At 43.5% G+C, this 24,643-nt stretch overlaps 1 protein-coding gene across 2 annotated transcripts in view; it reads right to left on the bottom strand.

Annotated features, from left to right (window-relative positions):
- OCA2 (OCA2 melanosomal transmembrane protein) overlaps positions 1 to 24,643 on the bottom strand; it is a 1,032,003-nt gene that overhangs the window by 419,874 nt on the left and 587,486 nt on the right. For both annotated transcript variants that reach the window (XM_085622873.1, XM_085622872.1), the window contains one exon: positions 1,256 to 1,403. In XM_085622873.1, coding sequence (XP_085478999.1) covers positions 1,256 to 1,403 — 148 coding nt within the window. The remainder of the gene's footprint in view (positions 1 to 1,255; positions 1,404 to 24,643) is intronic.

Below are 24,643 nucleotides of genomic sequence, written 5' to 3'. Positions count from 1 at the left end.
GAGTGATTACTCTAGGGGCATTTCATTTCATTGTATGTAGCTCATATATGCTAGTATGTCGTGGAACCATAACAGAGGCGGCAAGGAGCACATCAGGGTAATTACTTGAGGTTCAGATTATTTAAATCATTTGCATCAATCACTTTTCTGCTAACTGATTCACCTTACGTAGCTTTGGTACGCGCAAAGAGGATGCTGAGCTTGCTGTGCACAGGGACTCAATCTGCAACTCAATGTTTAGAAACCGCAAGACCGAACTATACCTCGAACTCCAAAGCCCGGGTTATTACCAGCGGTTCTGATTGATTTAAGCATTTCTATCCATCAATTTTAGGTCGTCAACATTCTATAAACTAGTCTTAGTCTAGTAAACAAAACAAACATACCTTGGCAGTAAAGAAAATGACTAAAAATGCATGGCAACATCACACCTATACAAAAGGACCCTCACGGACTGCCATTCTAAACCACTTAATATTCAAGACTTTTTCCATCAGTTACAAAGAAATACCAGTCACAACCACCATCCTACAGAGAATGTCAACATTTAAGAAAATCAAACCAACAGAAGCAAGAGCATTGATGATTCCAAACCAAAAGGAACAAGAATGAAACGATTATAAAACAAGCCTTCTTGAGCCACATGACCAGGACTACCAATCCAGCACGTATCAGGCTTGTTCCTTCACTCCTACACTTCTCTAAAGGCTCTGAACAGTCATCTTTTGAAGGAGTGCCTTAGTCACCATCATTCATGATCCCACCTGCTCCTCACAGAGGGGAGACAGTTCATCTGAAGCTTCTGAACACCATACTGAATCAATCCCTACAAATTGCTATTTGCAGCATACCAGGGATCCCAGCTACAGTTTCAATTTTCAAATGCACAACACTTTAATTGGCCTTTCCAATAATCCTCATGAATTGGAGATGTAAGATCTTACTAATTTTCTAGTTCAACAAATTAATTCACAATGCCATATTTTCCCCAAAGATATCAAATCATTTCTCACTTAAAACAGGAAGGGGACTACCATTTCTCTGAAAATAAATGTACATTTTGGAAAATATTTATGCCATTCCACAGCAGGTGCACCTGCAACAGTGGTATCTTGGGCACATTTTTCACAAGTGAACATAGTAGCACGTGCAGTGTATGCTTGCGCTCTATTCAAGTCTCCCCTGTCCAGACTGTTCTTAAGTCTTACTCATTTCCCTGGCCTAACACAACCCAATAACAGTAAATTCCTTGCACCTGTGGAAGGTCCGGAGGTTTGTTCTGAGTAAGCTCTCAAGGGCCAGCACTTTTTGCATCAGCAGGCATTTCACCGCAGTCTCCTCCCTGCTGGCGGGGTTGATGCGCTGGGCCGTCAACTTCCATACGTGGATCTCATGTTTCAATTCTATCCAAGAAAAAGAAGAAAAAGTTGAAACCCTGGTCCAGATTGCAAATTAACATTTTAATTAAAAATTTAAGAACGGTCTGTTATTCCACCAGGCTAATAATATCATTTAGTAGGGCGGTCTCATAGAAGAAATGCCAAGACAGGAGGTAAAGTAACAGAAGGAGCTGTAACATTAATAAATTAGGAATCAATTCAATTGTTCCAGGTTTGAGGAGTAAAACATTTCAGCATCTAACATTTGAAGCTGTACTTATTCACCAATGGGAATCATTGTTTATCGAATAAGCTTAAGAAATGATGTTGTTTAATAGACATTGGGGCCTATGCATCAACAATGCCATTTGCGATTCCTTATTAGCGAAAAATAAGGAATCGCTAATAAGGAATAGCAAAAGGCTATGCATGTAGGAATTGCTATTCAAATAGCGATTCCTTAATATTCCTTATTACCGAATCGGTAATACCGAATCGGTAATAAGGAATACCTACCCAATCATTCCTATGGGCTTGGAGGCCCATAGGAATGAATGTAAAGCCAGTCTGTATTAGCGATTCGGTATTACCGAATCGCTAATAGCGGGAGCACTTTCAAGGGTGCCAGGGTGTCAAAAGGACACCCTGTTGCACCCCTGAAAATGACATGTGCACATATGTTGCACACACACATGCTCTAAGGGCATGTGTGTGCGCAACATGAAACTTTGAAAAATGCACAAATGTGCATTTTTCAAAGTTTTTGCAAATTACCATGCAGTTCATCTTCATGGTAATTTGCTCCCCCTATTAGCGAAATCGCTAATTTTTTAACTTTGATGCATTGCATTTAAGGAATCTCACTTTGGGATTCCTTAAATGCAATCGCTATTTAAGGAATCGGTATTTAAGGAATCCCTATTTAAAGAATCGCTATTTAAGGATTCCTTAAATAGCGATTTCTGCTTTTGGGTTGATGCATTGGGATTGGGTATTTTTTACTTAATACCGGGAGCTATTACCGAATCGGTATTTTACCGACTGGATTTTGGGTTGATGCATGAGGCTGTTATTGTATTGCAACACTAAAGCGCAAAATACAAACAGCAATATTAGGTTTGTAGAAATAAGCATTTTCGGTCAATTGACTTGTGAAAGAAAACATTCAGGGACTATTCTTCTCTTAAAATGCCTGCACAAAACAACCTGCTTGGTACAAAATTCTACACCACAGTTTTTCAAGGAAATGACCTTTCCGAAAATGGCCGCATTCAAGAAACATCGTACTATGTCCATTTTTCTGGCACTCCACCTTATTCGCCCCAGCCCTCAAACCCCTCACCAACCTCCTGCATTGCATGAAGGCATAAATCGTGGTTGATCACGCTTTCCAAGGTGGATTTATTTAACCTGTGTGCCTCTCCCATCACCAAATGGACACACCATGCCTGTGGCTCTACTTTTTAATCCGTTTATCACGTTTTAGATTTAGACCGTTTTTTCTCTTCGTATTTTGTTTTTATCCGCGTGTTGATTTCCTCTTGTAGTTTTATTGTATATTTTGGCAGTGTTGATGCATCTCCACTCTGACATTCCGATTTTCAACTGTTTTGGCCTTGATTTTTGTATTTGTATTTGTTTTCCCAGAACTGTATCTAAAGCACCCTCCCTGACGGCCTTGTTCTCGACCCACATCACTATGAACAAAGATCGCTAGGGCCCTAGTGGCCCCCGGGGCCTGGCCTCAGGAATGAATTATTCATGTGAGGGGCTTGGTGAAGCTGACGGGCCTGTCAGAGGCGGAGGGAGGCAGCAGCGGTGCCCCAGTGTATTGTGAGCCTGAGAAAACGGCAACAGGGTAGGATAGCTTGCAGAAACACAAGATAAGCCTTTCATCTCACAGATTCATGCATTATTTTCAGGGATTGCCTGCTTTCTGAAAAGAGAATGCTGAATAGGTTGAATAACATGCATGGAGGCTGCTGCGGAGGCACATGTGTGGTGCTGCAATCTGTCTTTCTCTCTCTTATAGAGAACTTTAGCATGCAAACTATCCCTTTAAATAAATAAACACACTGATAACGCTAATTACTCACTGAAGACGATTTGTCCTACTGCCCATTGTAAAATGCCACTTATAGTCATTTATACGGTCAATTACCACTCAATATGTACAATGGATGACCGTTAGATTTTCAGTTGGTCGAATTACTTTTAAATAGTCCCTTCCTATTTTGGTGTGTTATGATATCAAGGTTGCTTGTCATTTTGTGCAGCGCTACACAAGTCAGCCTACAGCTTCAGAGCGCTACTACATATACCAGGATCACAAATATCTGGCATCTCCACACAGAAAATTACATTCACGCGTACTGGAATGCGCTCTTTAATTTACCACAAATACATGCATTTAGCACGATGCGTCATTACGGATACCTCGTGTTACTTAAATAAGGTAGAATAGTGTGACATACCATATCTTAATTTTGCAAAACAGTGGCCCTTGATGAGGCTCAGTATTAATGGCAACAGTCAATATAGAATGAAATCAGTTCTATATCACTATTTAGTAAGATTTAATCAGAAAACAATTATCAAAATATTTTAACGACACACAAATAAAGTGGGACACAGTCCTGTATCCAACACATGAAGGTGAAAACAATTAACAAAAAGGACAAACAATCAGGCAAAGCAAGGCGCTTGTCTGTAAATGTTGACGGTTGAACAAGCGTGATAATCAACAGTAACCGCTACACGTTACATTTGAATAAGTTTGTGTGCACGGTTAAAAAAAAGTCAAAATATCACTACCCAAGGTCCTTGTACACCTATTGGGTTCCCTTGTCTTGATTAAACATACCATATCTTAAGGAAAACTTTGAAGTTATGAATTTGCATCGACAGGTATTGATTGTTTAATTTTAAAAAAAATGGGAGTGTACTTTAACAAAAGCAAATAACACTTGTACATTTCGATTGGTGCTTTTCAGACTCTGGATCGCGCCATTAGCAATGAATATGCTCTTCACATTTGTTTTGCATTAGGTGATAGTTAGGGTATCAATTTTGAAGGATTGTGATGTGCATACGCGAGAGCTATGGCAAACCTTGTTAGATGGGCCTGTAACATACTACATGCACCTGACGGTACATTAAGAGCAATTTTACGTCAGGAAACTTTTAAGGCTAATCCAAAACAAAACAAAATAAAATTTTGAGTTGTCTCTGGAACACTTTCAATTCTCTGAGAGCCTTTTACACAGCTGGTCCCCAGAACTATTAAAGTTCTTTTTGAAAAAATCAACCCCGAGACTGAGCTTCAAATGGATAAACTTTATTGTCAACATTACAAGCTGGCATTAGCTAGTGTGGAGTATAACGAGGGCCCAAAATATTTGAATTTCACATTGGACCACAAGGTTAGACGTCGCATTTTGATGTTAAGGCTGAGGATACTCCCGCTAAAAGATGTAACAAAAAAGTGGGGCGGCAATGTTAATAAAACAGGCCAGTGTGATTTGTGTGATGGAGGAATCCAAGACTTGGCAAATGTTTTGTCTGTCCAAATAGCAGTTTGGTTGAGGCGCGTTCACAATTTTTAAAACCTATCTGTATAAAATATAATATTCTTAGAAATACAGATCTGATTGAGATCATAAGAACCCCCTCCTGATGAATTTGTATCCTACAAAGTTTAACTTTTTTAAAGTGACACTTCCACTATTTTAGAGATATATAAACTAAGAACAATAATCAATTTTGCTTATTAATAATTTTATGATGTATTGTAATACAATGGGACTGGAAACTTGTATATATTATTTTACTATATTGTGGATCTCAGATGAGGTCTATATCTATCAATAAAAAAAATTGATGTGCATCAGTAAAACTCAGAACTCAACAGACCCAGACTTCTCTGGATAGTCTGCGCTTGGTATTTTGCGAATAGGATCATGTTGCGGTGACTTCATGCGGGGCGCAATACCTTACTAGTATGTTTCAATTCAGAGTGCTGCATAGGTGGGTAGAGAGGACTGGGCTCAAACCCATCCTCTTTTCAAACTGGGAAAGCCCCAATTTAGTTTTTGCAGTTCATGTTTTTGTCTTAGGTTCCATATCCTCAAACCAATGTTCATTATTCCACTCTATCAATCCTAAATATCCCCTCGAGTGTTAGCCACAATTCTAAAGGATTGCAACACGTCCCACCCCATCATAACTCCCCTTCTGCCTTTCCCTTTACACTTCTCCAATCACAGCATTTCTCCCTCCAAATCAGCCCATTAAGATACCCTTCAGAATCGATGTGACCTGCAGTTGATTTCTGAGCTAGCAAGAGGTCCATGTCCATGAACCGGTTTCCCACTTTATTCTTTCTGGGGTTTTCAATCAAACCCAACAAACATAAGGGTTTTTAATAATCCCACTGTGCGTGTTCTTTGCTCCAGCACTCTTATAATTTGTATCCAAAATTCTGCGCTGGCGGGGCAAGTGCATATTAAGTGATAACAGCCTTAGTTCATGGACCTGCAACAGTGCGATTCCACCCTGGGGTACATTTCCAGCCGGTTTCATTTATGTTAAATAAACTGTGCATGAAATTAAATCGTGCATTTCTGGACACTTTGAGTAATTTACTCTTGTCTGCATGTCAGGCCTTGCCCTCAATCTAGGTCCCATTTGGCTCTCAGGTTCGTCAGATCTCTCTTCAAATCCCTTTGAGGGGGTTGTAGGTATGCACCACAGCCATTTTTGATTCCCAATGTGAGCATGTCTTGTACAGGATACCTTTTGACCGTTTTTGTTGTGATTGTTTTCCCATTTTTAATTTCTTTTTCCCCGCCAACTTGCCAAAAGTCGGAAATTGCCACGGTGCGTTTATCTTAGTTCTTAAGATACGAGTAGTAGTCCTTCTACAAACAAATCCTGCAGTATTCTAATGCCTTTTTCTTCTCGTGTCCCATTTGACATCACTTCCGGGCACTTCGGGTATCTCGTTCACAGATGCATGTTAGGGTGGTTTTACATTTCCGTTTGAATCTGTACCACATCTGTTTGATGATCGTTATCAGTAGAGATGTATTTTCTAGTTTCTTTTTTTATCGAGTCAAACATCAGGATAATCATGTCCTGTGACTGCCCCCCCCCCCTCCCCCATGTGCATCATTCGGGACTCAGAGCCCTAACTCCAGTTGTGAGAAGTTTCAAGGTGCTCAAGGCCACTCTGCCGACCCTCAATTCTGCATCAGCAACCAAGAGTCCAGCTCCTTGAAGATCTTAGCAGGCACTGGGTACGGCAAGTTTATGGAGTGATGGAGCAATCGGGATAAGAACATCTTCGATAATGCTACACTGGTCGTCAATGAGATTGGTCACTTAGTGCAGAGATCTATGTAAACGTTGAGTGCTCATTTTTTTTCCTTCTATTTCCCTACATCAGGTCTTGTTCATTAGGGCACACCTGTACGCCCAAGTATCACCAATGCCTGCGATCAGAGTCAGACTTTTGGTTCCAGTTTGAAAAGAGCATCTCGCCAGCGAGTCCTTAACCATGGTCAAAATCAGTGGAGCGAGTTACCCCGGTCTTGTGTTTCTCTGCTCTTCAAATGACATCGAATATTGTTCTCAGTTTTCATCCTTGCCGTGGCGTGGGCATGGGCATGGAGCGGGCGAATCCGCAGCAACATCAGCTCCCTAGTTAAGTTTTCTGAGTACTTCCCTAATAAAGGCCTTCTTCGAGTTGACAAAGAACCGTCGGGTTCAAATCCTTTCTCGGTGTCAAACCCCTGACCTGTAAGAGGTGTCTAATCTTGGGTGCTGCGTTTCGCTCTGGAACAAACGCATTCTAGTTTGAGTGGAACTATTCCGGCAGCACTTTCTGCAACTAAAGAATTCTGCTAGAATATGGCTATAAATTCTATAATCCTTATTGATCATCGGTGAAGGTCCAACACGCCATCCTGCCAGGTGCACCCACAGTGATTTTAGATACAGGGTCGATCAAGGCTTCCCTAGTGGTGTTGGCATGGTGACATTCTGAAGCGTCACTTCAGACACTGTCAGAAGTCTTAGGGCCAGTTGAGTGATATGTGCTTTAAAAAAAACCTCCGTGTCAAGCAGTAACGATTCCCCATACTTCTCAGATGTTCGCCCAGTCTCTGACGTCAATGGGCCTTTCCCAGTCCTTGAAACATTGTCAGGGCCTGTATTTCAATTACACATGACCGTTTATAACCAACTCTGTGGAAAACATAGCAACAAAACATCCTGTTTCCAAGGAGACATGAAATTCGGATGTTTTTGCTTTTAAGTTGATTTCATAAGTGCATCGATATAGAATATACCTTCATATCACATAATGCCATGTTTATATAGATGTTTTCGAAAAGTTCCCTTTGCCAATTTACTAGGCAATGCCAACAAACCTTCTGATGCGTTTTCCACTAAAACAAAATAAATGTAATTCCCCCCAATAGAAGTAGGGCGCTTAAACCAGTCCTGTTTGTGTAATAGTAGTGAAAAAAAACAAATAATTCCCCTGACAGCCAGTTTAAAAAGTAAGAGTTTGCCTCCCCTTAATAGTTTACCAGCTGACCGCAAATGTTTCCACAGTCCGCAGAAAAGCCGCCTCATTACAGGGGCACCACTGTCATGCATCAATCAGTTTGGGGTGGTTCTCCTTTTCAAATACCCTTTCCAGGCTGCCCTCGAGATCCAACCTGTGCGTAATGATGCCCCTCACAACAGGGTAGTGTGTGGTGGGGCATCCACAACATAGGCAAAAAGGTGATATTTCTGCATTATCAAGGCACAAAAAAGGCCTGGCTTCACCTAAAGCGCCCTGTTAGAAATTGGGTTGCTGGTTAACTGGGAATGAGCTCTGCTCAACCAGCAACCACAATCCTAGTAAGGGTAAGAGGCAAGCAAAGCGTAAATTAGCCTGTGCTCACCCTGTGGTAGCTTGGCACAAAGCAGTCAGGCTTAACTTTAGAGGCTGTGTTTGAAGTATTTGTGCAACACTTCAAAACAGTTTATCAGTGAAAACACCACACAAAAAAATTCCACACCAGGTTAAAAAAAAAAAATAGAGCAAAATGTAATCAATAAAACAAGATCAAAAGGACAAATCCAATCAGTAGAAATGGAAATACTGAATTTCAAACTTTTCAAGTAAAATAACGGCAAGAAGCAAAAAAGCGCTATTGGGGAGATCTGGTCGCGCCAGACCGGGACGAAGTCACAAATGCAGGCCAACAGCGACGGAGCGCAGGCTGACTACAGGGACCCAGTTAGGCCTGTTGAACAAAGTACCTTCCATTCTGGTTGCGGAGTGTTGCGTGGATCCGCATTGAAGCTAAGTCTCACAGGAGAGGCAATGCCTCAGTTCTAAGATGCAACAAAGCTGCTGTGCGAGGGTCTGATTCATCAATGTTGAGGATCCTGTAGATGGCGCTTGCGATGTGAAGTCAGGTGTGGAGGATGCGAGGCACAGCAGAGGCGATGTGTCAATTCCAAAGGGCAGTGAAACTGTGATGCTGAGTTTCAGCATCATTGTCTAGGCTGCCATCGACAAGGGATGCAAGGTGTTTGCACCAGGTAAAACCAGAGGTTCCAAAGGCGATAAGTCAGGCTTAAGATGCAGGAGGCGGTGGTGATGGGTCTTTTGCAATGGGTCCAATCCATGCAGCAGTGGCGTTGTGTCAGTTCTGCTCAAGGATGCACCGCTCAGCTGAGAAGATTAGTCTGATCTGCTCGGGGATGCGTTGCTCAGCAGAGAGGATGCGTCTGTTCCTCAGATGAGCACCTTAGGCCCACTTCCAAGGGTCCAGGACTGGGGTGGCACAACTTGTCAGGGTAGACTCAGTCTTCTGTCCCTAAGACTTCAGATCAGGAGGACAGACAACTAGCCCTTGAGGGCTTCTGGGGTCAAGTGATGCAGGTCCCGTCTTTCTCATCCAGGAAGAGGGCAGCTGAAGGTTCTCTGCAACACAACAGAAAGGGAATGGACATGGCAGGGGGGCAGTCACAGGACAGGATGGTCCTGATATTTGGACTTGATGAAAAAAGGGGGAAAGGAGGAGTCCAACAGAGAGCAGTCCAACAGAGTGGCAGTCCTTCAGCAGCACAGCAGTCCTCCTTCCTGGCAGAGTATGCACAGACCCAGAAGAGTACTGAACTGGTGGTGTCCGAGGTCCAGTACTTATACCTAGTGGTGGTTTAGAAGAAAGGGAGATGTCAAAGATAGACCTTTAAAGTGACCAGAGGCACTGCCCTGGCTCCAGACGCACTGCGGGGGGGTATGCAGCACTTTGTGTGGGGACAGGACACAGACTATTCAGGTGTGAGGTTAGATGTAGCTCCTCCCTCCCATCCTGCCTAAGCTCCCATTGTGTGTGGCTGTATAGTGGGAATACACAAAGCCCAACTGCCACCCACCCAGACATGTGATCAGAGATAGGCAGCAGGTCCCAAAATGGATAAGTAAAAAAAGTGTCATTTTCAGAATTGCAATTTAAAATCCAGCTTCACCATAAGTTGGGATTTCAAATTGTGATTTCAGAGACACCAAACGTGAATCTGATATATCTTGTCATTTGGAAATTAATCTTCTAAAATGTAATAAGGTAATCCCAATGTTATTTTATGGGAGATATAGGCTTTGCAGTAGTGAAAAATGAGAGTATTTCACTACCAAGAGATGTAAAACTTAAAAGCGCATGTCCTACCTTTTAAATACGGTGCACCCCACCCTCTGTGTTGCCTAGGGCCTACCGTAGGGGTGACATATGTTAAAAGGGAAAGTTTGAGTCTGGAAAACGTTTGATTTTTCCAGGTCGAAACAGCAGTGTAAACTGCACACACAGGCTTTGCAATGGCAGGCTTGAGACATGATTAAAGGGGTACTTAAGTGGGTGGCACATTCAGCACTGCAGGGCCACTAGTAGCATTTAATTTTGAGGCCCTGGGTACAGGGAGTACGATTTCACAAGGGGCTTGTAAGTAAATGAAATATGCCAATTTGGGATGAGCCAATATTACCATATTTAGGGGAGAAAGCACAACCAGTTTAGCACTGGTTAGCAGTGACCAAGTGCACAGAGTCCCTAATACCAGCAAAAACGAGGACAGAACAGTGGTGAAGGAAGGCAAAAAGTTGGGGGGAGACTATCCTAAGACTGTCAGGTCTAACAGGCCCCTTCACCTTGCACAAGAGAATCTGCATTCCAACCCCTCACACCTACTAACCACTAAAAGGCAGTTGTACAGGAAGAGTAATCAGCAACCCCTAGCTAACAAATACTTTGTTACATTTCTATAGGGAAACCAATCAACATTTGCCGCACCTCCATTTCTGGATCTCCACCAGTAGCTTTAAAGAACAGTGGCTGCCCAGTGGGTTGTAAACACATTGAAAACAGAGGTTCTGAGTTGAAGGATCAAGAATAGTCACATAATTCAGAGTTGATCAACACTGGAATAAATTATATACATTAATGAAGAAAGGAAAAAGAAAAGGCTTGGCCAAATCATTTAATAAAATGTGTATTGTGTACATTGGCAATATATTTCACAGCACGGGCTCTGTGCTTGTGTGAGATCACCTTGAATAATGTCAAAATAGTTTCCAAATGTGAGTAAAATACAGAAGACAATGGAACACTATTTAGAGTTATAATGGCCTGAGCAACCTCGGGTCCAAGAACTGAATGAAAAAAAGAGTCCCTTAATGTAATGTTCTCATTGCTACAGTCTATGACGTTTTGACTCTGCATCATTTAAGGGTTATCATTGGGACTAACAGCATATATATGATGAATTAGCAGTTAATTTGAGGGGTATTCAAGGACTCCAGTGAACAGTGATTTAGAGAGAGAGTCCGGTGTTTGGGATCCGTAGTAAAAACGACTGAAGGTTCGAGGATCACTAAAGTAAAGCAGTTTTAGCGGATTGACTGGGAACACCCTTACCCCTCTCCAAGGATCCTCTAGCATCATATATACATTGTTAATCCTGATGACGACCCTTAAATGATGCAGGGTTGAAACATCATTGACTGTGGCAATGTGAATATTACAATAAGGGGGAGAAGATTTGGACTCTAATAATTCTTGCAATAATCTTTTCTTTGCAGTCTGACACAATCAAGTAAAAAAAATTAAGTAAGACAAACATCCATATATGTATATAAACATATAGATTATACATATAGAGGGCATTTGGATCAGTTCTGTCCACCATTGGTCTGAGTGCCAATTTCACTTTGCTTCCATCCATGACAGCGAACTGCATTGGGCAATGGTTCAATCCACTAGAACCATCTCTTGTCTCTTGCCTTGTGAATGATGGCCTTTTCCAATCAGATATGTACATACACCAGAAAATGAATGTGCATCAGTGTCAGAGCTGGTTGACACTCTTTTTATAGTCCCCCTTCCATTTCTTTGCTTCTCCTCTTTTTACTTAAATGTGTAAGAGGATACAGCAGCTCTCCAGGCTATACTAACAGGTTGCTTGCTTGCCACTGATTTTATATGCAGTGTGTTGCATCCATGTGGCTACTTCCTCTAAACCAGGAGACCATATGGAATGCAGTTGCCCATACTGTATCATTGTTTTTACCATTCTAAGATGGTCAACACGTTGATTCTAAATGTTGTGCCCATGTTGGAACTTTAAAACAAAGATGGACTACTTTAAACACCTTTTCAAGACGGACACCATCTGCTATGTTTAGTTTCGTTATTGCAAGCACTTGCCAGCCATGGTTAGCCAGAAGGTTTTCTTTTTGTACTTGTATTCTTTTATTTATCTTACATATGCTGTTAAGTTTGTGTGTGTTTATTGTGGTTGTGGCAGAGGGTGAATGTAAGAATGAGTCAGTTGATGGATGAATGAGTAGATGTATGAGTGCAAAGATGAGTGAGTGCATGTACAATGACTTATTGAGTGCCTAAGTCCATCAATGACACAAAACACACTTTCTTTCTTACGCCAGACCTATTGGCATTGCCAGTGCTTGCACTAAATTGTGATATATTCCAAGGCCCAATCAACTTGAATTGTGGTTAAGTTAAAATCATAGGCCATTTCCTGTCCCAACAAAACAGGAAGGCTTTTTTTTTTGTTTTATATAGCACGAACTAGATTCGAAAAATCGGGTATCAGAGCGCTTTACATGAGCACCAGTTTAATTACAGATGACACATTCATTTTTGTTAGGCACGGGGAGAATAAGTAATTTGCCCATAATCACAGGATGTTGAGCGTCGTTGCCGAGACTCGAACCCGGTTCCCCAGCTTCGAAGTCGACTGCTCTAGCCGTAAGGCTACATCCTCTTTAAGAACAAGCCCACTGAGGTTCAGTAGGTCAAGTAAATATTTTGGGCTGCTGGGTCCAACTGACATTTTAGGAGATAGGGACTCTATTGGTCATTTCCTTGGGTGGCATGGCATAGGCTGCCTGTCGTACTCCAAGCAAGTAGCCTGATATCTAGAAAACATCAAACTAGCAAATGGGGCTGCAGAGTTATAGGTTCAACACATCATCATGCTCACTGTTATTGACAGCGTGGGTGTGTACTGTAACATTGAGATTTGCTGTCAGCAGCTAATACCCACACAGTAAAACACAGCAAATGTGAATGAGGGTCAATGCCAGCAGGGTGAATGCAGCACAGCTGCAGAGCCTATCTCTTGGCAGCTCCACAGTGGTACCTTAGTGGCCAGTGGCATCACTGCAGGCTACAAACACTGCAGCTCTCTCACATTGTATCCATGATGCTCCTTCTTTGTGTTGCTCTTGCACAAAAGCCACCCCAGTCAGTCCATCATGACCACAATATGAAACACACCTCAGCACAAAGAGACAGGACTGCAGGAGTGGGATTATGTGGGCATGGGGAAAGGGGCATGTTCTGTGTTAGAATATCAAGAATGAAGTATCAATGGCGGTAATTCATATTTGAGCTCCTTTCTACAGGGGCAGTGATCCCAGTCTGCGTCCGGGGTATTTCTATGCAAAATGTTAGTACAACGCAACAAAAATATATATTTTTAAATATTACTACAATACTTTGCAATTCTTGTCTGCACATTACAATAGCTACAGTATTCTGAACAAACATGGCACATCCAAGCCACTGCAGCTTAAACATTGAAAATCAGCAACTCTTTTTCCACAAACTAGTAATATAACATGTGGAACTTTCCATTTAAAAATAAAAAACAATTTTTCTTAAGCCCATTGAATTTTTTATTTGAAAATGTTGTTTGGCAGATGCTGTAGACGATGGTAGAATCCCACAAAAACAGGCTTCTGCCAAGTGGCTGGTCAGGTCTGCAGGGTCGCCAAGCAGCCAGTATTTGAGCTGGTGGGCCATGGTGGTGCCTTCTTATTCTTACTTAGCACTCCTGCAGCACACCGTCATGCTCTCTGCCCATCACTTTGTCACAGAGTCTGGGATATGGACAGCTCAGACAAAATACCAAAAGCTCATTTCCTGACAACCTGCACTCATTGTAAACTTGGAGGACTTCATCTAAATATATTATGCACAGCATCACTGGTTGCCGACCCCAGCACAGAGTGGTGCACTGTAAGCATTTAGCACTGCTATTGTGATTTTAATTATTTACTGAATGCTTTAGTTAAAAAAATGTGCAGAATTTATGTTTAAATATGTTTAATGCAAAAGATTGTAGTAGGCAACAATACGTAGAACCTACAGTCCTGTAACCTAGTAATTAAACCTGGACTTTATTTTAAGTTGACGTATGTAATGACACCATGTTTTGATGTCAAGGTTCAATACTGAAATGTTTATTTTTCACATTGGCAAACGTGCAAGTTGTTTTTCTTCTCTTTGCTGCAGACATTGCATTATCAGAAGTTACAGTTTATTAGTTAATGAAGACATTCGTTTTATTAAACGACTGATAGTAAAGTTCGCACTACAGAACGTGTAGACAATGGAGAGGAAGACTTATGGGAAGATGATATGAAAAACAAGAAAGGATGTGCCTGAAACATTAAAGAACACCATGGTTAAAAGACGATTGTACTCTGGTTAGAAAATGGGGAGTAGGCCTGTTCCCAGGAGCTTGTTGAAATCTTATTAGTGAACTTGAAGAAAGAATATTAATGTTGAACCATAGAAAACATGCGTTTATATTAGTGCATGTTCTTAGACTAGTTAGCCAGATTCGATTCGGGCAAATTCTTCCACCCTTTGATGCAGAGCAGACATTCAGTTTTCACTCATCCTGTTTCCGGACTACCTGATAGGAGAGACTGGTCTGAGTTTTCTGGACACCTCTTTATGAGAAGTCTTAGTTTATTCCTTCATCTGCTCTTATTTGAGCTGAGAATACATTCCTACATATTCTGCTAAAGCTTTATGTGTTTGCTCTATTCTCTCATCAAAACTCTTCATGGGTTCCTGAACTGATGCCTACCACTTTTCCCATTTTATCTCAACACTAGCTTAGAATAAGGATGTTTCTTAATGGAACGCGCGCTTGTTACACGTACTTTACTCATGCTTATTTTGGATTACCGAATTTATCAATCAATTCACTAAACATTGACTGATTGTTAACATTTACTGATGCATCTTGGAGAATAATACTTCACCAAACAAATCAATAACAATCAAAATTCTAATAAAACCCTTTAACTCAACTAAACTCGCTTTATTGACTGAACCAAAGTAATGATAACTGGTAATGATTTATGCTGAGATTTAACTTCACATCTTAGCTGACAACAAAGATCCATGTTTTCTGAAATCAAATGGCAAATTTCCATTCCAAATGTCCACCTATTAGAATGTGGTTCTGAGCCGCCCGGATTTTTTGCTTTTTGAACACCTATTTGTTGAACTTTTACTATGGGAGAGCCTCATAAGTTGGGACTCACCCACAGTGAACTCATGACCACAAAGGGACTGCATGTGTATTTTACCGGTGTCCCCCTGGCACGAGTAGGCCACTGAGCTGCAGCCAGAGTAAGGGGCACTGGGCTGGTTACATGCAAACGTGTGTACATGCGTGTGCACAAGTGTAAGGGCTGCGCAGGGGAGATTCCTGGCGTGCGCAGCCCAGGAGCAGCTACAAGTTGAATGGTGTGGCAGGACTTATGCAGAACTGAGTGGTAACATGGTATAGGCTTTCTACAATGGGAAGAAACATTTGAGGGAAAGTCAGTGTGCTTTACTGTTTTTATTCCAATATCCTCCTATGAGGATGGGGGGCACATGGGCTAGTTTACTTTCCTAGGACCTACAGATTCCAGACACGCACTAAAGTCCACTGTAACTTTTGTGAGAAGAAGTATTCTGCAGAGTCCAAAGTCATTGTTGTACTGCTTTGGGTCATCCAGAAATGTAATATATCTTTGAGTCAGATCATAACCAAGGCCTGGCTGTGCTGACCCTGCCAGGCTGAATTAATGACCTTCCGCCCCAAGCTGTAACATCAGAGGCCCAGCCCTGCACAACAAGCATTCCAAGGGTGAAGGCCTCCACTCCAAGAAGAGAAGATGGGTGGAGCTACAAGTTCATCCATCAGCAGCTGACACCTGGTGCCAGGCACCAAGCTGCTCTGGAGAGAAGGCAGTGAGGGGGAAGGGGCTCTCAGAGACCATGTGGCACGAGACCCCTGGATGACGCCATTTTGAACAAAGGCTAGGACCTAGGCAGGAATGAGGGAGCAGGGGCAGAGAGGTGATGTGTAGCTGCCAGATAGGGCAAGAAGAGACTTCCTGCCAGCCCCCTCCAAATTCTTTAAAAAGGTCTTGCACAGGAAGGAGGAGCTCTCTCTGTGTTTTGGTCTGCTGAGGACGACTGTTGCTGGAGCCTGGCACCATGGGCAGCTGGAAGGAAGAACCTCCAGACTGGCCCAGGACCCTGCCTTGCGCCACAAGGGGAGACCAGGACCGGTGAGCAGAAGCCTGGGCCTCTGCACAAGGAGAAGAGAGGCCCAGGAGAAGAGCCAGGTGAGAGGCAGCCAGGGGTGGGCTCCCAGAGATGCCAGCAACTCACCTGGCAGTACGGGGACCGGGTGGGACCGGGCCCCCAACACAAGGTCTGAATGCGGCGCAGGGCCGCCATCGCGGGCAGCACGGCTCTCCCCGGAGCAGCGGGAGAGCCGCTCATCTAAAATACAGCGATGGGGGAACAGCACCCCATAATGCTTTGCAGGCCCGAGTTGGCCTGCAGGAAAATGCCTGTGTGTTTTTTTCTGCGTGTGGTGGCCCCAGGAGGTCGGAGTCACCAGGAGAGGTGTGCCAAGGTGTAGGGGGAGCTGCAGGAGCAGCGCAGTCTCCTCCAGCACGAAGTAGGAAAGTCCCTGCCTAATTCTCATGGGGACTTAAAAGGAACAACCCCTCAAGGGCTCAGCCAGCAATCCAAGCATTCTGAGGCTGGAACTTTTTTTCTGCAGTTGGGGGTGCGTTACGGACTGCACCAAGGAATGAAGGTCTGAGTTGAGGATGTCTGGAAAAGGGCATACCCTGGAGGTGAAGAGGTGCAATTGCACGAGAAGTTCATTTACCAATGCTATTTCTTTCAGAGGGACTGAAAGTCACATGTGTAATGTGAAGTACCTGTATAAGGTGATGTCATAAGCAAAGTGGGGTTATGTGGCCAGACATTCCTGCTAGGGTGTCTGGCTGTATATGCTTAATCCTGTGATTCAATTGTGATGCCTTTTAGGGGCTTTAATTGCAATGCATTACAACTGTTATCAGCTATGATAAGTACCTCATTTAAAGTGATGCCCAAACATGTATTCATGCTACTGCGTTAGGGGAGGAACAACCCAGACTGTTAGCTACTAAGATGTGCATACTGTATGGTCAGTATACAATGCTCAGTCGGGGTTATGTGTTCCCCACCGAAACCAGGAAGACGGTCACCCAGGCACTCGTCACCAGCCGTCTGGACTACGGTAACACCCTCTACACCGGAACCACAGCCAAACTACAGAAAAGACTCCAACGCATCCAGAACGCCTCCGCACGACTTATCCTGGACATCCCCCGACACAGCCACATCTCCGGACACCTGAAAGACCTGCACTGGCTCCCCGTCAGCAAGAGAATCACGTTCCGACTCCTCACCCACGCACACAAAGCCCTCCACGACCTGGGCCCCAGGTACCTCAACAACCGCCTGACCTTCTACACTCCCACCCGCCAGCTACGATCGTCCAGCCACGCCCTCGCCGCCGTTCCACGCATTCGAAGAGCCAACCTGGGAGGAAGATCCTTCTTCTACCTGGCAGCCAAGACATGGAACTCCCTCCCCATCCACCTCCGTCTGACCCAAGACCACCTCTCCTTCAGGAAGCAGCTCAAGACCTGGCTGTTCGAGCAGTAGCGGACCCCCCTTCCCCTAGCGCCTTGAGACCCTCTGGGTGAGTAGCGCGCTTTACAAATCTGATTGATTGATTGATTGTTCCCAGGGCAGGTGTACCTATTTTAATGCTTGTTGAGATGATGGGGAGGGTTGTCACTGGAATGGTGCCAGTTGGCAAGGCCCTCGCTCCTGGTTGTGTCAACCCACTGCATTAGGGGCAAGATGATGTGCATACATGGGAGTGGTGGTACTAGACCCCATCCCCCTGTGGGAGGGGTGGAGATGTTATGCAATGTCACAAAGTAATTCCAACAGTTTATGTATATTTGCAAATTGGTCCATAGTATTAAGTAGTGTGTGTGTATAATAAAGGTACTCTTACTTTTATAAAGCAAAGTACAGACTGGACAATCAATTATTGAGTGTTATTTCTGCGCACCAGTAATAGAGATTACTAGCCTACACCACCTCCCTTGAGTAAGCCTTAGACTGCTCTGCAACGCTACCCTCTGAGAGTCAAGCGCTACACTATGGTGTTTGGTTTCCATTGAAGGACAAATGTGACATGTTATTTGTGCAGGCCTCACAGATACTGCCTCGTTTCCCAACACCATCACAGCAGCATTAACTGCAGTTTAACTTCTGCACAGCCGACAGCCCAATCCACTGTGCCTGCTTAACCACACAGTGTATTTCAGTGCTTCTTACCAGACTGGGAAACTCTTCTCAGCAGTCTTGAGCTGATGGTAGAAGGCAGAAAAAAAGTGACTTTTTCAAAACATCATTGAAAGTTTATGAAAAGAAGGGTCCATATCCTCCCACTTAGCTGCCTGACAGATAACAGACACTAGTGTGATGGTCCTTCTTGCTTCGTTTTAACTCTGTGGCCACTGTTGCACTGAGCAATATACTTCTTCATCAAAGACTCATTGATCAAAAGGGTTAGGATGACAAAGTAAGGTACAGGGTAAGTTTTTAAATGAGGCTTGCATACACCAGCCTTTGTACAGCACCCCTTCAAACTGCTCAATGAAAGTAATGGGGTATTCCAGGAGTGCCCTTTCAGAGCATAAGGCTTTTTGCAGAATTAATTGAAAATGAACTATTTGACCCATTTTTTTCAAAATCGCCTCCTCCACCAAAGTCTGCTTGAAGAAGGCGGGATTGAGCAATCTTGATCCAACCGTGGGCTTTGTCCATGCAGGCAGCACATGGTGCCAGTGAGGGAAGTTGGTGGCAGAAACAAAGGAAGCCTATTCTGTCTCTTCAAGTTGGTATACTATTGAAGCAAGGAAAAGAAATAACATGCAGGGGTGTGACATGCGTGCCTCCCCTCAGGCCACTTTCTACTGCTTGGGTCCCTGGAAGACTGGGGCACCCAGGGACATTTTAAAGAAAACACGGTAGAACAATACTTATGCCAGGCCTCCTTGGGAGAGCAAGCTTCTTTCAGTGTTTTCTCTCCCCCTATTGGGTCAGTTTGGACGCTTTTGGTGTCCTTGTGTTCTTGGTGGCCTGATCTAGCCAGTAGGTTTTTCTATAGATTTCTTGCCTATTACCCTCCTCCCCCAAAGATGGCCTTGGGGGTCCTGGTGTGTCCACCCTGCCCAGTTACGTAGCCTTTCATTTTTTCCCCCAGGAGTCCTGCCATAACATTCTCCATGTGGTAGCCAGCCAATCATGATCTCCCTATTACCTTCAAATGAGCCAATAAGAGCATATCTAAACACTAAAGTTCCAGATAGCGCTAACATTTTACCAGCGTTAATCCCCATAATACGCACCCTGAGCACCTTTGTAAATGCTAATTTCTTGAAAACAGCTATTAACAATGAATTTACACCAAACAACAAAAAGTACGCTTTCTGAATAATGTTCTGACTTTTTGCCAAATTAGGTGTAATTCTGTTCCGTTTATTCCTGTTCCAAAGAGCAAATTTTCCTAAAGAAATTAAAATGCCAAATTGCACTTTTGAGCACCCCCCCCCTTTTTCTTGACTCCTACGCGACGGATCACTGTGGAACTTTCCACAGAGCCAAAGTGGATTAACTTTTTTGGGAAGGTTTCATGCAGATTTCACAAAAGGAAACAAAGTTATTAAAAATATATATATAGGCCTTTCCTATAGGAACTCTGCCCTAACTAAATCGATGAAATATGTATAAATATGTGCTAACCGAAGGATGGCTACAGTCCTGTGAATAAATTAAAGTATGCACATTATTCTCCCTTGTTTCTTTAGACAACCTAATTTCTTACGTTATCTATATTCTGACAGTTCCATCTTTTACACGCTATTTCTTCCTTTCTCTAGTTCAGAGACAATGTGCTTGGTTTTGAGATTCATAACAACAAGATTACACAGCCAGATTTATTGAAAATAGCAATGTGCTGATTCTGTATCAAATTCCAACCACTCTGGTACAAGATATACCCGTATGTGACTTAAATGAATTTCATTTATTATCAAACATGAAATCGGTCTGCTTTTGCAGTGTTTGTATGAGAGAAGGAAAGAGACCATGAGAAACTACTCATACTAAAGAAGATATACGCTCCGCATGAAACGCGCCCAGCACAGCTAAAATGGGAAATACATTTCTACCTTAAAAGGATAAAACCCAAATAAAAAGAAAGAACGGAAATTGGTCTGATATTCCAATGAATATTTATTGTCAAATTGAAGGGAGAACAATTCCAGTGACACTAAGGGGCCGATTCCGATGTCGGTGGGAACTGGAACCGAACGAACTCCTGCCATCGGTTCCAGCCCAGCAAGTAGGATGAGAACGAACCCTGTTTGGTTGCAGTCCTATACTTTACAATGGGAGCATGCATTGCGAACGGAATGCATGCTCTCATTGTAAAGAGCAGCAGTGCAGTTCATCCATGCACCCCGTGGCAGGCATCTCAAGGTGCCTGCCACCGGGTGTAGGGATCAACAGGGGGGGGCCGCCATTCGGCGACCTTGCACCCATGGGAGCCCTGCTAGAGGCCCCCAAAGACATTCCCAAAGCCTTTCTGTGTCGGAAGATCTGGCACAGAAAGGCTTTGGGACTCTGCCAGGGAAAGCCCCACTCAAGCAACAACAATCCTTGTTGGGGTGAACCACAAAAATCCCTAATTTAACCTGTGCTTAACCCTCTGGTGGCTTTGCACAAATTCAGTCAGGCTTAAGTTAGAGGAAATGTATAGAGTATTTATGCAGCACACAAAGAGTAAAACATTTAACGCAACCCAAAAAGATTCCCTCTGCAATTTATAAAAATAGAGTAAATTTTAATAAATAAAATGAAGAGTTCCGTTCGTGTTTGAGAAGGCCACGAGGAGAAAGCTTTCAGCACCAAGAGTAGGTTGAGCGTCACAGATGGTCATTACTGTAGCACAAACAGTTGATCGTCACAGGAGATTTGCGTTGGTTGTAGTCGCAGTCTGTCATTGCTGTAGCACAGGTCTCTCATTGCCAATCTTCATAGATAGTAGTTTTCGGCTCGAAGAGCAGGTCTCACCGGAACTTCACGTTGGTGGTTGTAGCGGGTAACAGAGTTTTGGCGTAAACTGTCCCGGTCACAGACACGAGGAGCCCAAATATCAGGATTCCAAACTTTTCTTCTTGAAGGAGCTTCCACTGATGCCAGCCTAGGGTCCAGGACCTTGAGGGCTCCTCTTGATGATCAAGACTCTGTCCAGCAGAGATCAGGCAGGTCCAGTTGCAACTGGTCAGTTATAGGGAGGACTGTAAAGCTTGTTGTGCCCCTGTAGCTCACACAGGAGGCCAGTCATCAGAAGGCAATACTCCTGTAGGCATTTTTCTGACTTAACACAATTAAAATCTACATCTCCTGCTATTAGTCCTGATTTAATCATTTTTGTGTCATATTGTTCATTATTTTTTCTTCATTGTTTTAAATATGTTTATTAACGTTATTGTATTTTATTAGCACTAACGTTGCAGGGTACTGCTTTAACACAGCATGTATTTCTATGCAGAATAGCCTGCTTACCAGGCACTGAGCAGACGTATTTCAGTTAAGTGTGTTATAACCTAGCAGGATAGTGTATTATTAAGTTGACAGGGTCACCCCTTACAAATTACTAATTCACTTTCTCACAGTCTTTAACTGGACACAGTCTTGTCTCCCATATACACTTGAGGAATATCAGCCTTACCCCAATCTCAGGTTACACACACTACCAAAACCTAAAGCATTCTGCAGTCTGTACAGGCCCCTGTTGCTCTGCATTATGCGTAATAAATGTGGGCCTTTGTGCAAAATTCTGAATCCGTGTTAACACATCAAACAACCTGTAAACCCCTACCCTTGGCCTCCAAACGATAGCACATTAGCACAAGGACCTGGTGAAATCAGATGTAACAAAAAAAGATGTATTCTATGTGTAATCAATAAAGTGTTTGATACAGAATCCTAATGTGGATGTCCTCAGACACCAAACAATGTATCTTCTGTTCTCTCTCCTCCAAACAATACAAATATCTCAAAGAGCCCGGCTGAATCAAGCAAAGGAGGCAGAATCAAGCCAAGGAGGCAGACTCAAGCCAAGGAGGCAGAATCAAGCCAAGGAGGCAGAATCAAGCCAAGGAGGCAGAATCAAGCCAAGGAGGCAGAATACACTCTAAGGGAAGTATTATAAAGTACCCAGTGCAAAAATATGAGGTTCTGTTGAAGCTGGGTCTGAAATGATCCTTGAAAAAGAAACAAAAATCATGCTCTTTAGCAGCGTCAATACTAAAGAAAATCTCATAGGTAACAGCCACCTTACTCCATGGCTCGAAGTGTCCACTAAAGACTGCTGAGAAGGTGGGCTGTGCTAAGTGTGTATTATGCAAGTGTTCCCTGTAGTTCACTTTTTCCCACTTTTATCACATCTAGGCACTCCCAAAGTGTTTCCCCACAAACTGGCAACATTTCCACTTGAGCGTCCCTATTTTCTCCCATGTGTAAGACTGAATGTTGTGTTTACTCGCAAGTTAACTTCAGCGTTGTTTTCCTTGCGACTCAAACAAGATGGATGTTGGCGATTGTTTCTCTCTCAACAACTTAAAAAGGTCATGAAAGTCCCAGTTTTAACACGAAAACGCACATGCAGAAAACCTGACAAACTACTGGTATTAGACTAGGTATGGTATTGATTATAAATGAGGAATTTCAAACAATTCTACAGACGAGCGGCAGAAGTAACAGCTTTCCATAGCCTGACAATTTAGTTGCTCAAACCCGATTTCCTAAACTTTGAGGAGCTCCACAAGTCCAGAATAGTAGAAAATTAGCACGCAAGTGCCATTTTTGAAGGCACAAAAAATGTTGCTTCTTGGCCATGCCAGGCTTTTGTTTACTCCGCGGGGTTTTCCCATATTAGGATGCTTGGTGTTTATGACCAAGGCCACAAGGAACCTGTTGGAAATGGCCCCTTTCGCAGCGTTATCCCCAAACTTTTTGCTTCTTCCTCCTTTGTTTTTCCGGACCTGTGGTTGTTGGCAATAGGACTCTGGGCACTTTACCACTTATGATCAGTGCTAAAGTGCATATGCTCTCCCTGTAAATTGTAATTCTGATTGGTTGCCCATGATTGGCATATTTGTTTTACCAGTAGGTCCCTAGTTAAGTAAACTGAGTGTGCCATGGCTGGGGATTCAAATGCTACTAGTGGGCCTGCAGCGCTGATTGTGCAACCCACAGGAGTAGCCCTAAAATGGTGTCTCAGGCCTGCCATCGCAGTGCCTGGGGGCAGTTGCCAACTGCCATGTTGTCCTGGCCAGTGTACACACTTGCCATGCCTAACCCTTTCCTTTACTTACGCACTGGACACCACTATGGTAGGCCCAAGGTACCCCCCTGGGCAGGGGGCAGTGTATGTGAAAGGTAGGACATGTTCCAGTGTGGGTAACATGTCCTGATAGTGAAGTATTGCCAATTTCGTTTTTCACTATTGAGAGGTTATCTTGTCCATAGGTTAGAATGGGGAATGCCGTGTATCATATTTACCTGCATATCTTCCCATAGCTGCAAGATAGACATATGGAGTCTGGTATCCCTGAACTCAGAATTTGATAACGCATCTTTTAGGAAAGATGGTTTTTAAATTCCGTGTTTGAAAATAGCACTTTTAGAAAGTGGCTATTTTCCTGTTCAATCTCTCTGTGCGCCTCTGCCTGTTTGTGTATTGACTGTCTGGTTTGTGAGCGACAGGGGCTATGGGTGGCTCCAGAAGGGAGGGTGAGTCAGCACTAGGCTGAATAGACCTATCTGCACCTAGAGTGGTGGGAGGAGTTGCACCTGGGCCTGAATAGGGCTGTGCCTGCCTTCCACAATGCTGGCTCCACCTCCTGTGGTGTGTCTGATGGCCCTGGCCGCCCCTCACAAAGAAAGAAGACATGCCCTGGCAGAGGGCACCTAGAACGGGTTTGGACTGGGTCCTGGACCCCTCACACATGTAAAAACAAAGACCTTTGGGGTATAAATATAAGACCTGAAACCCCAGTAAAGGTAGACAACTTCTGCAATCAAGAGGACTCTCCGCCAAAGAAGATCAGCTGAAGAGACTGAGGAAAAGGACTGCCCTTTCTGTGTGATCTGGGGCTGACTTGCAGTTTGCTGTGATTACTAAGGAAGAGAGCTGAGGAACTTTGCTGTGTGCTGTGTTCCCCTCCTGCTTTCAGAAAAGACGTTGCTGTGTCCTACCACGTCTCCAAGGGCCTGAGATGAGCTGGCCGCCTGTTATAACTCAGGAACATAAAAGTTAATCTAAGGACTTCCCTCAAACTCGCCCTACCGCGTGCTCTGCTGTCCCTGCTGACTCTGGGCTGACCTGTGTAACCCCAGAACGCTGTCGAGGTCCTTCATGCCGCCTGCCTGACGTGCACGGTAATTATTGTGCCC

Source organism: Triturus cristatus, chromosome 8 (assembly GCF_964204655.1).
Source record: "Triturus cristatus chromosome 8, aTriCri1.1, whole genome shotgun sequence".
Classification (NCBI taxonomy): domain Eukaryota; kingdom Metazoa; phylum Chordata; class Amphibia; order Caudata; family Salamandridae; genus Triturus; species Triturus cristatus.
The sequence above is the reverse complement of the archived record's forward strand: the minus strand, read 5'-3'. Positions and strand labels throughout refer to the sequence as shown.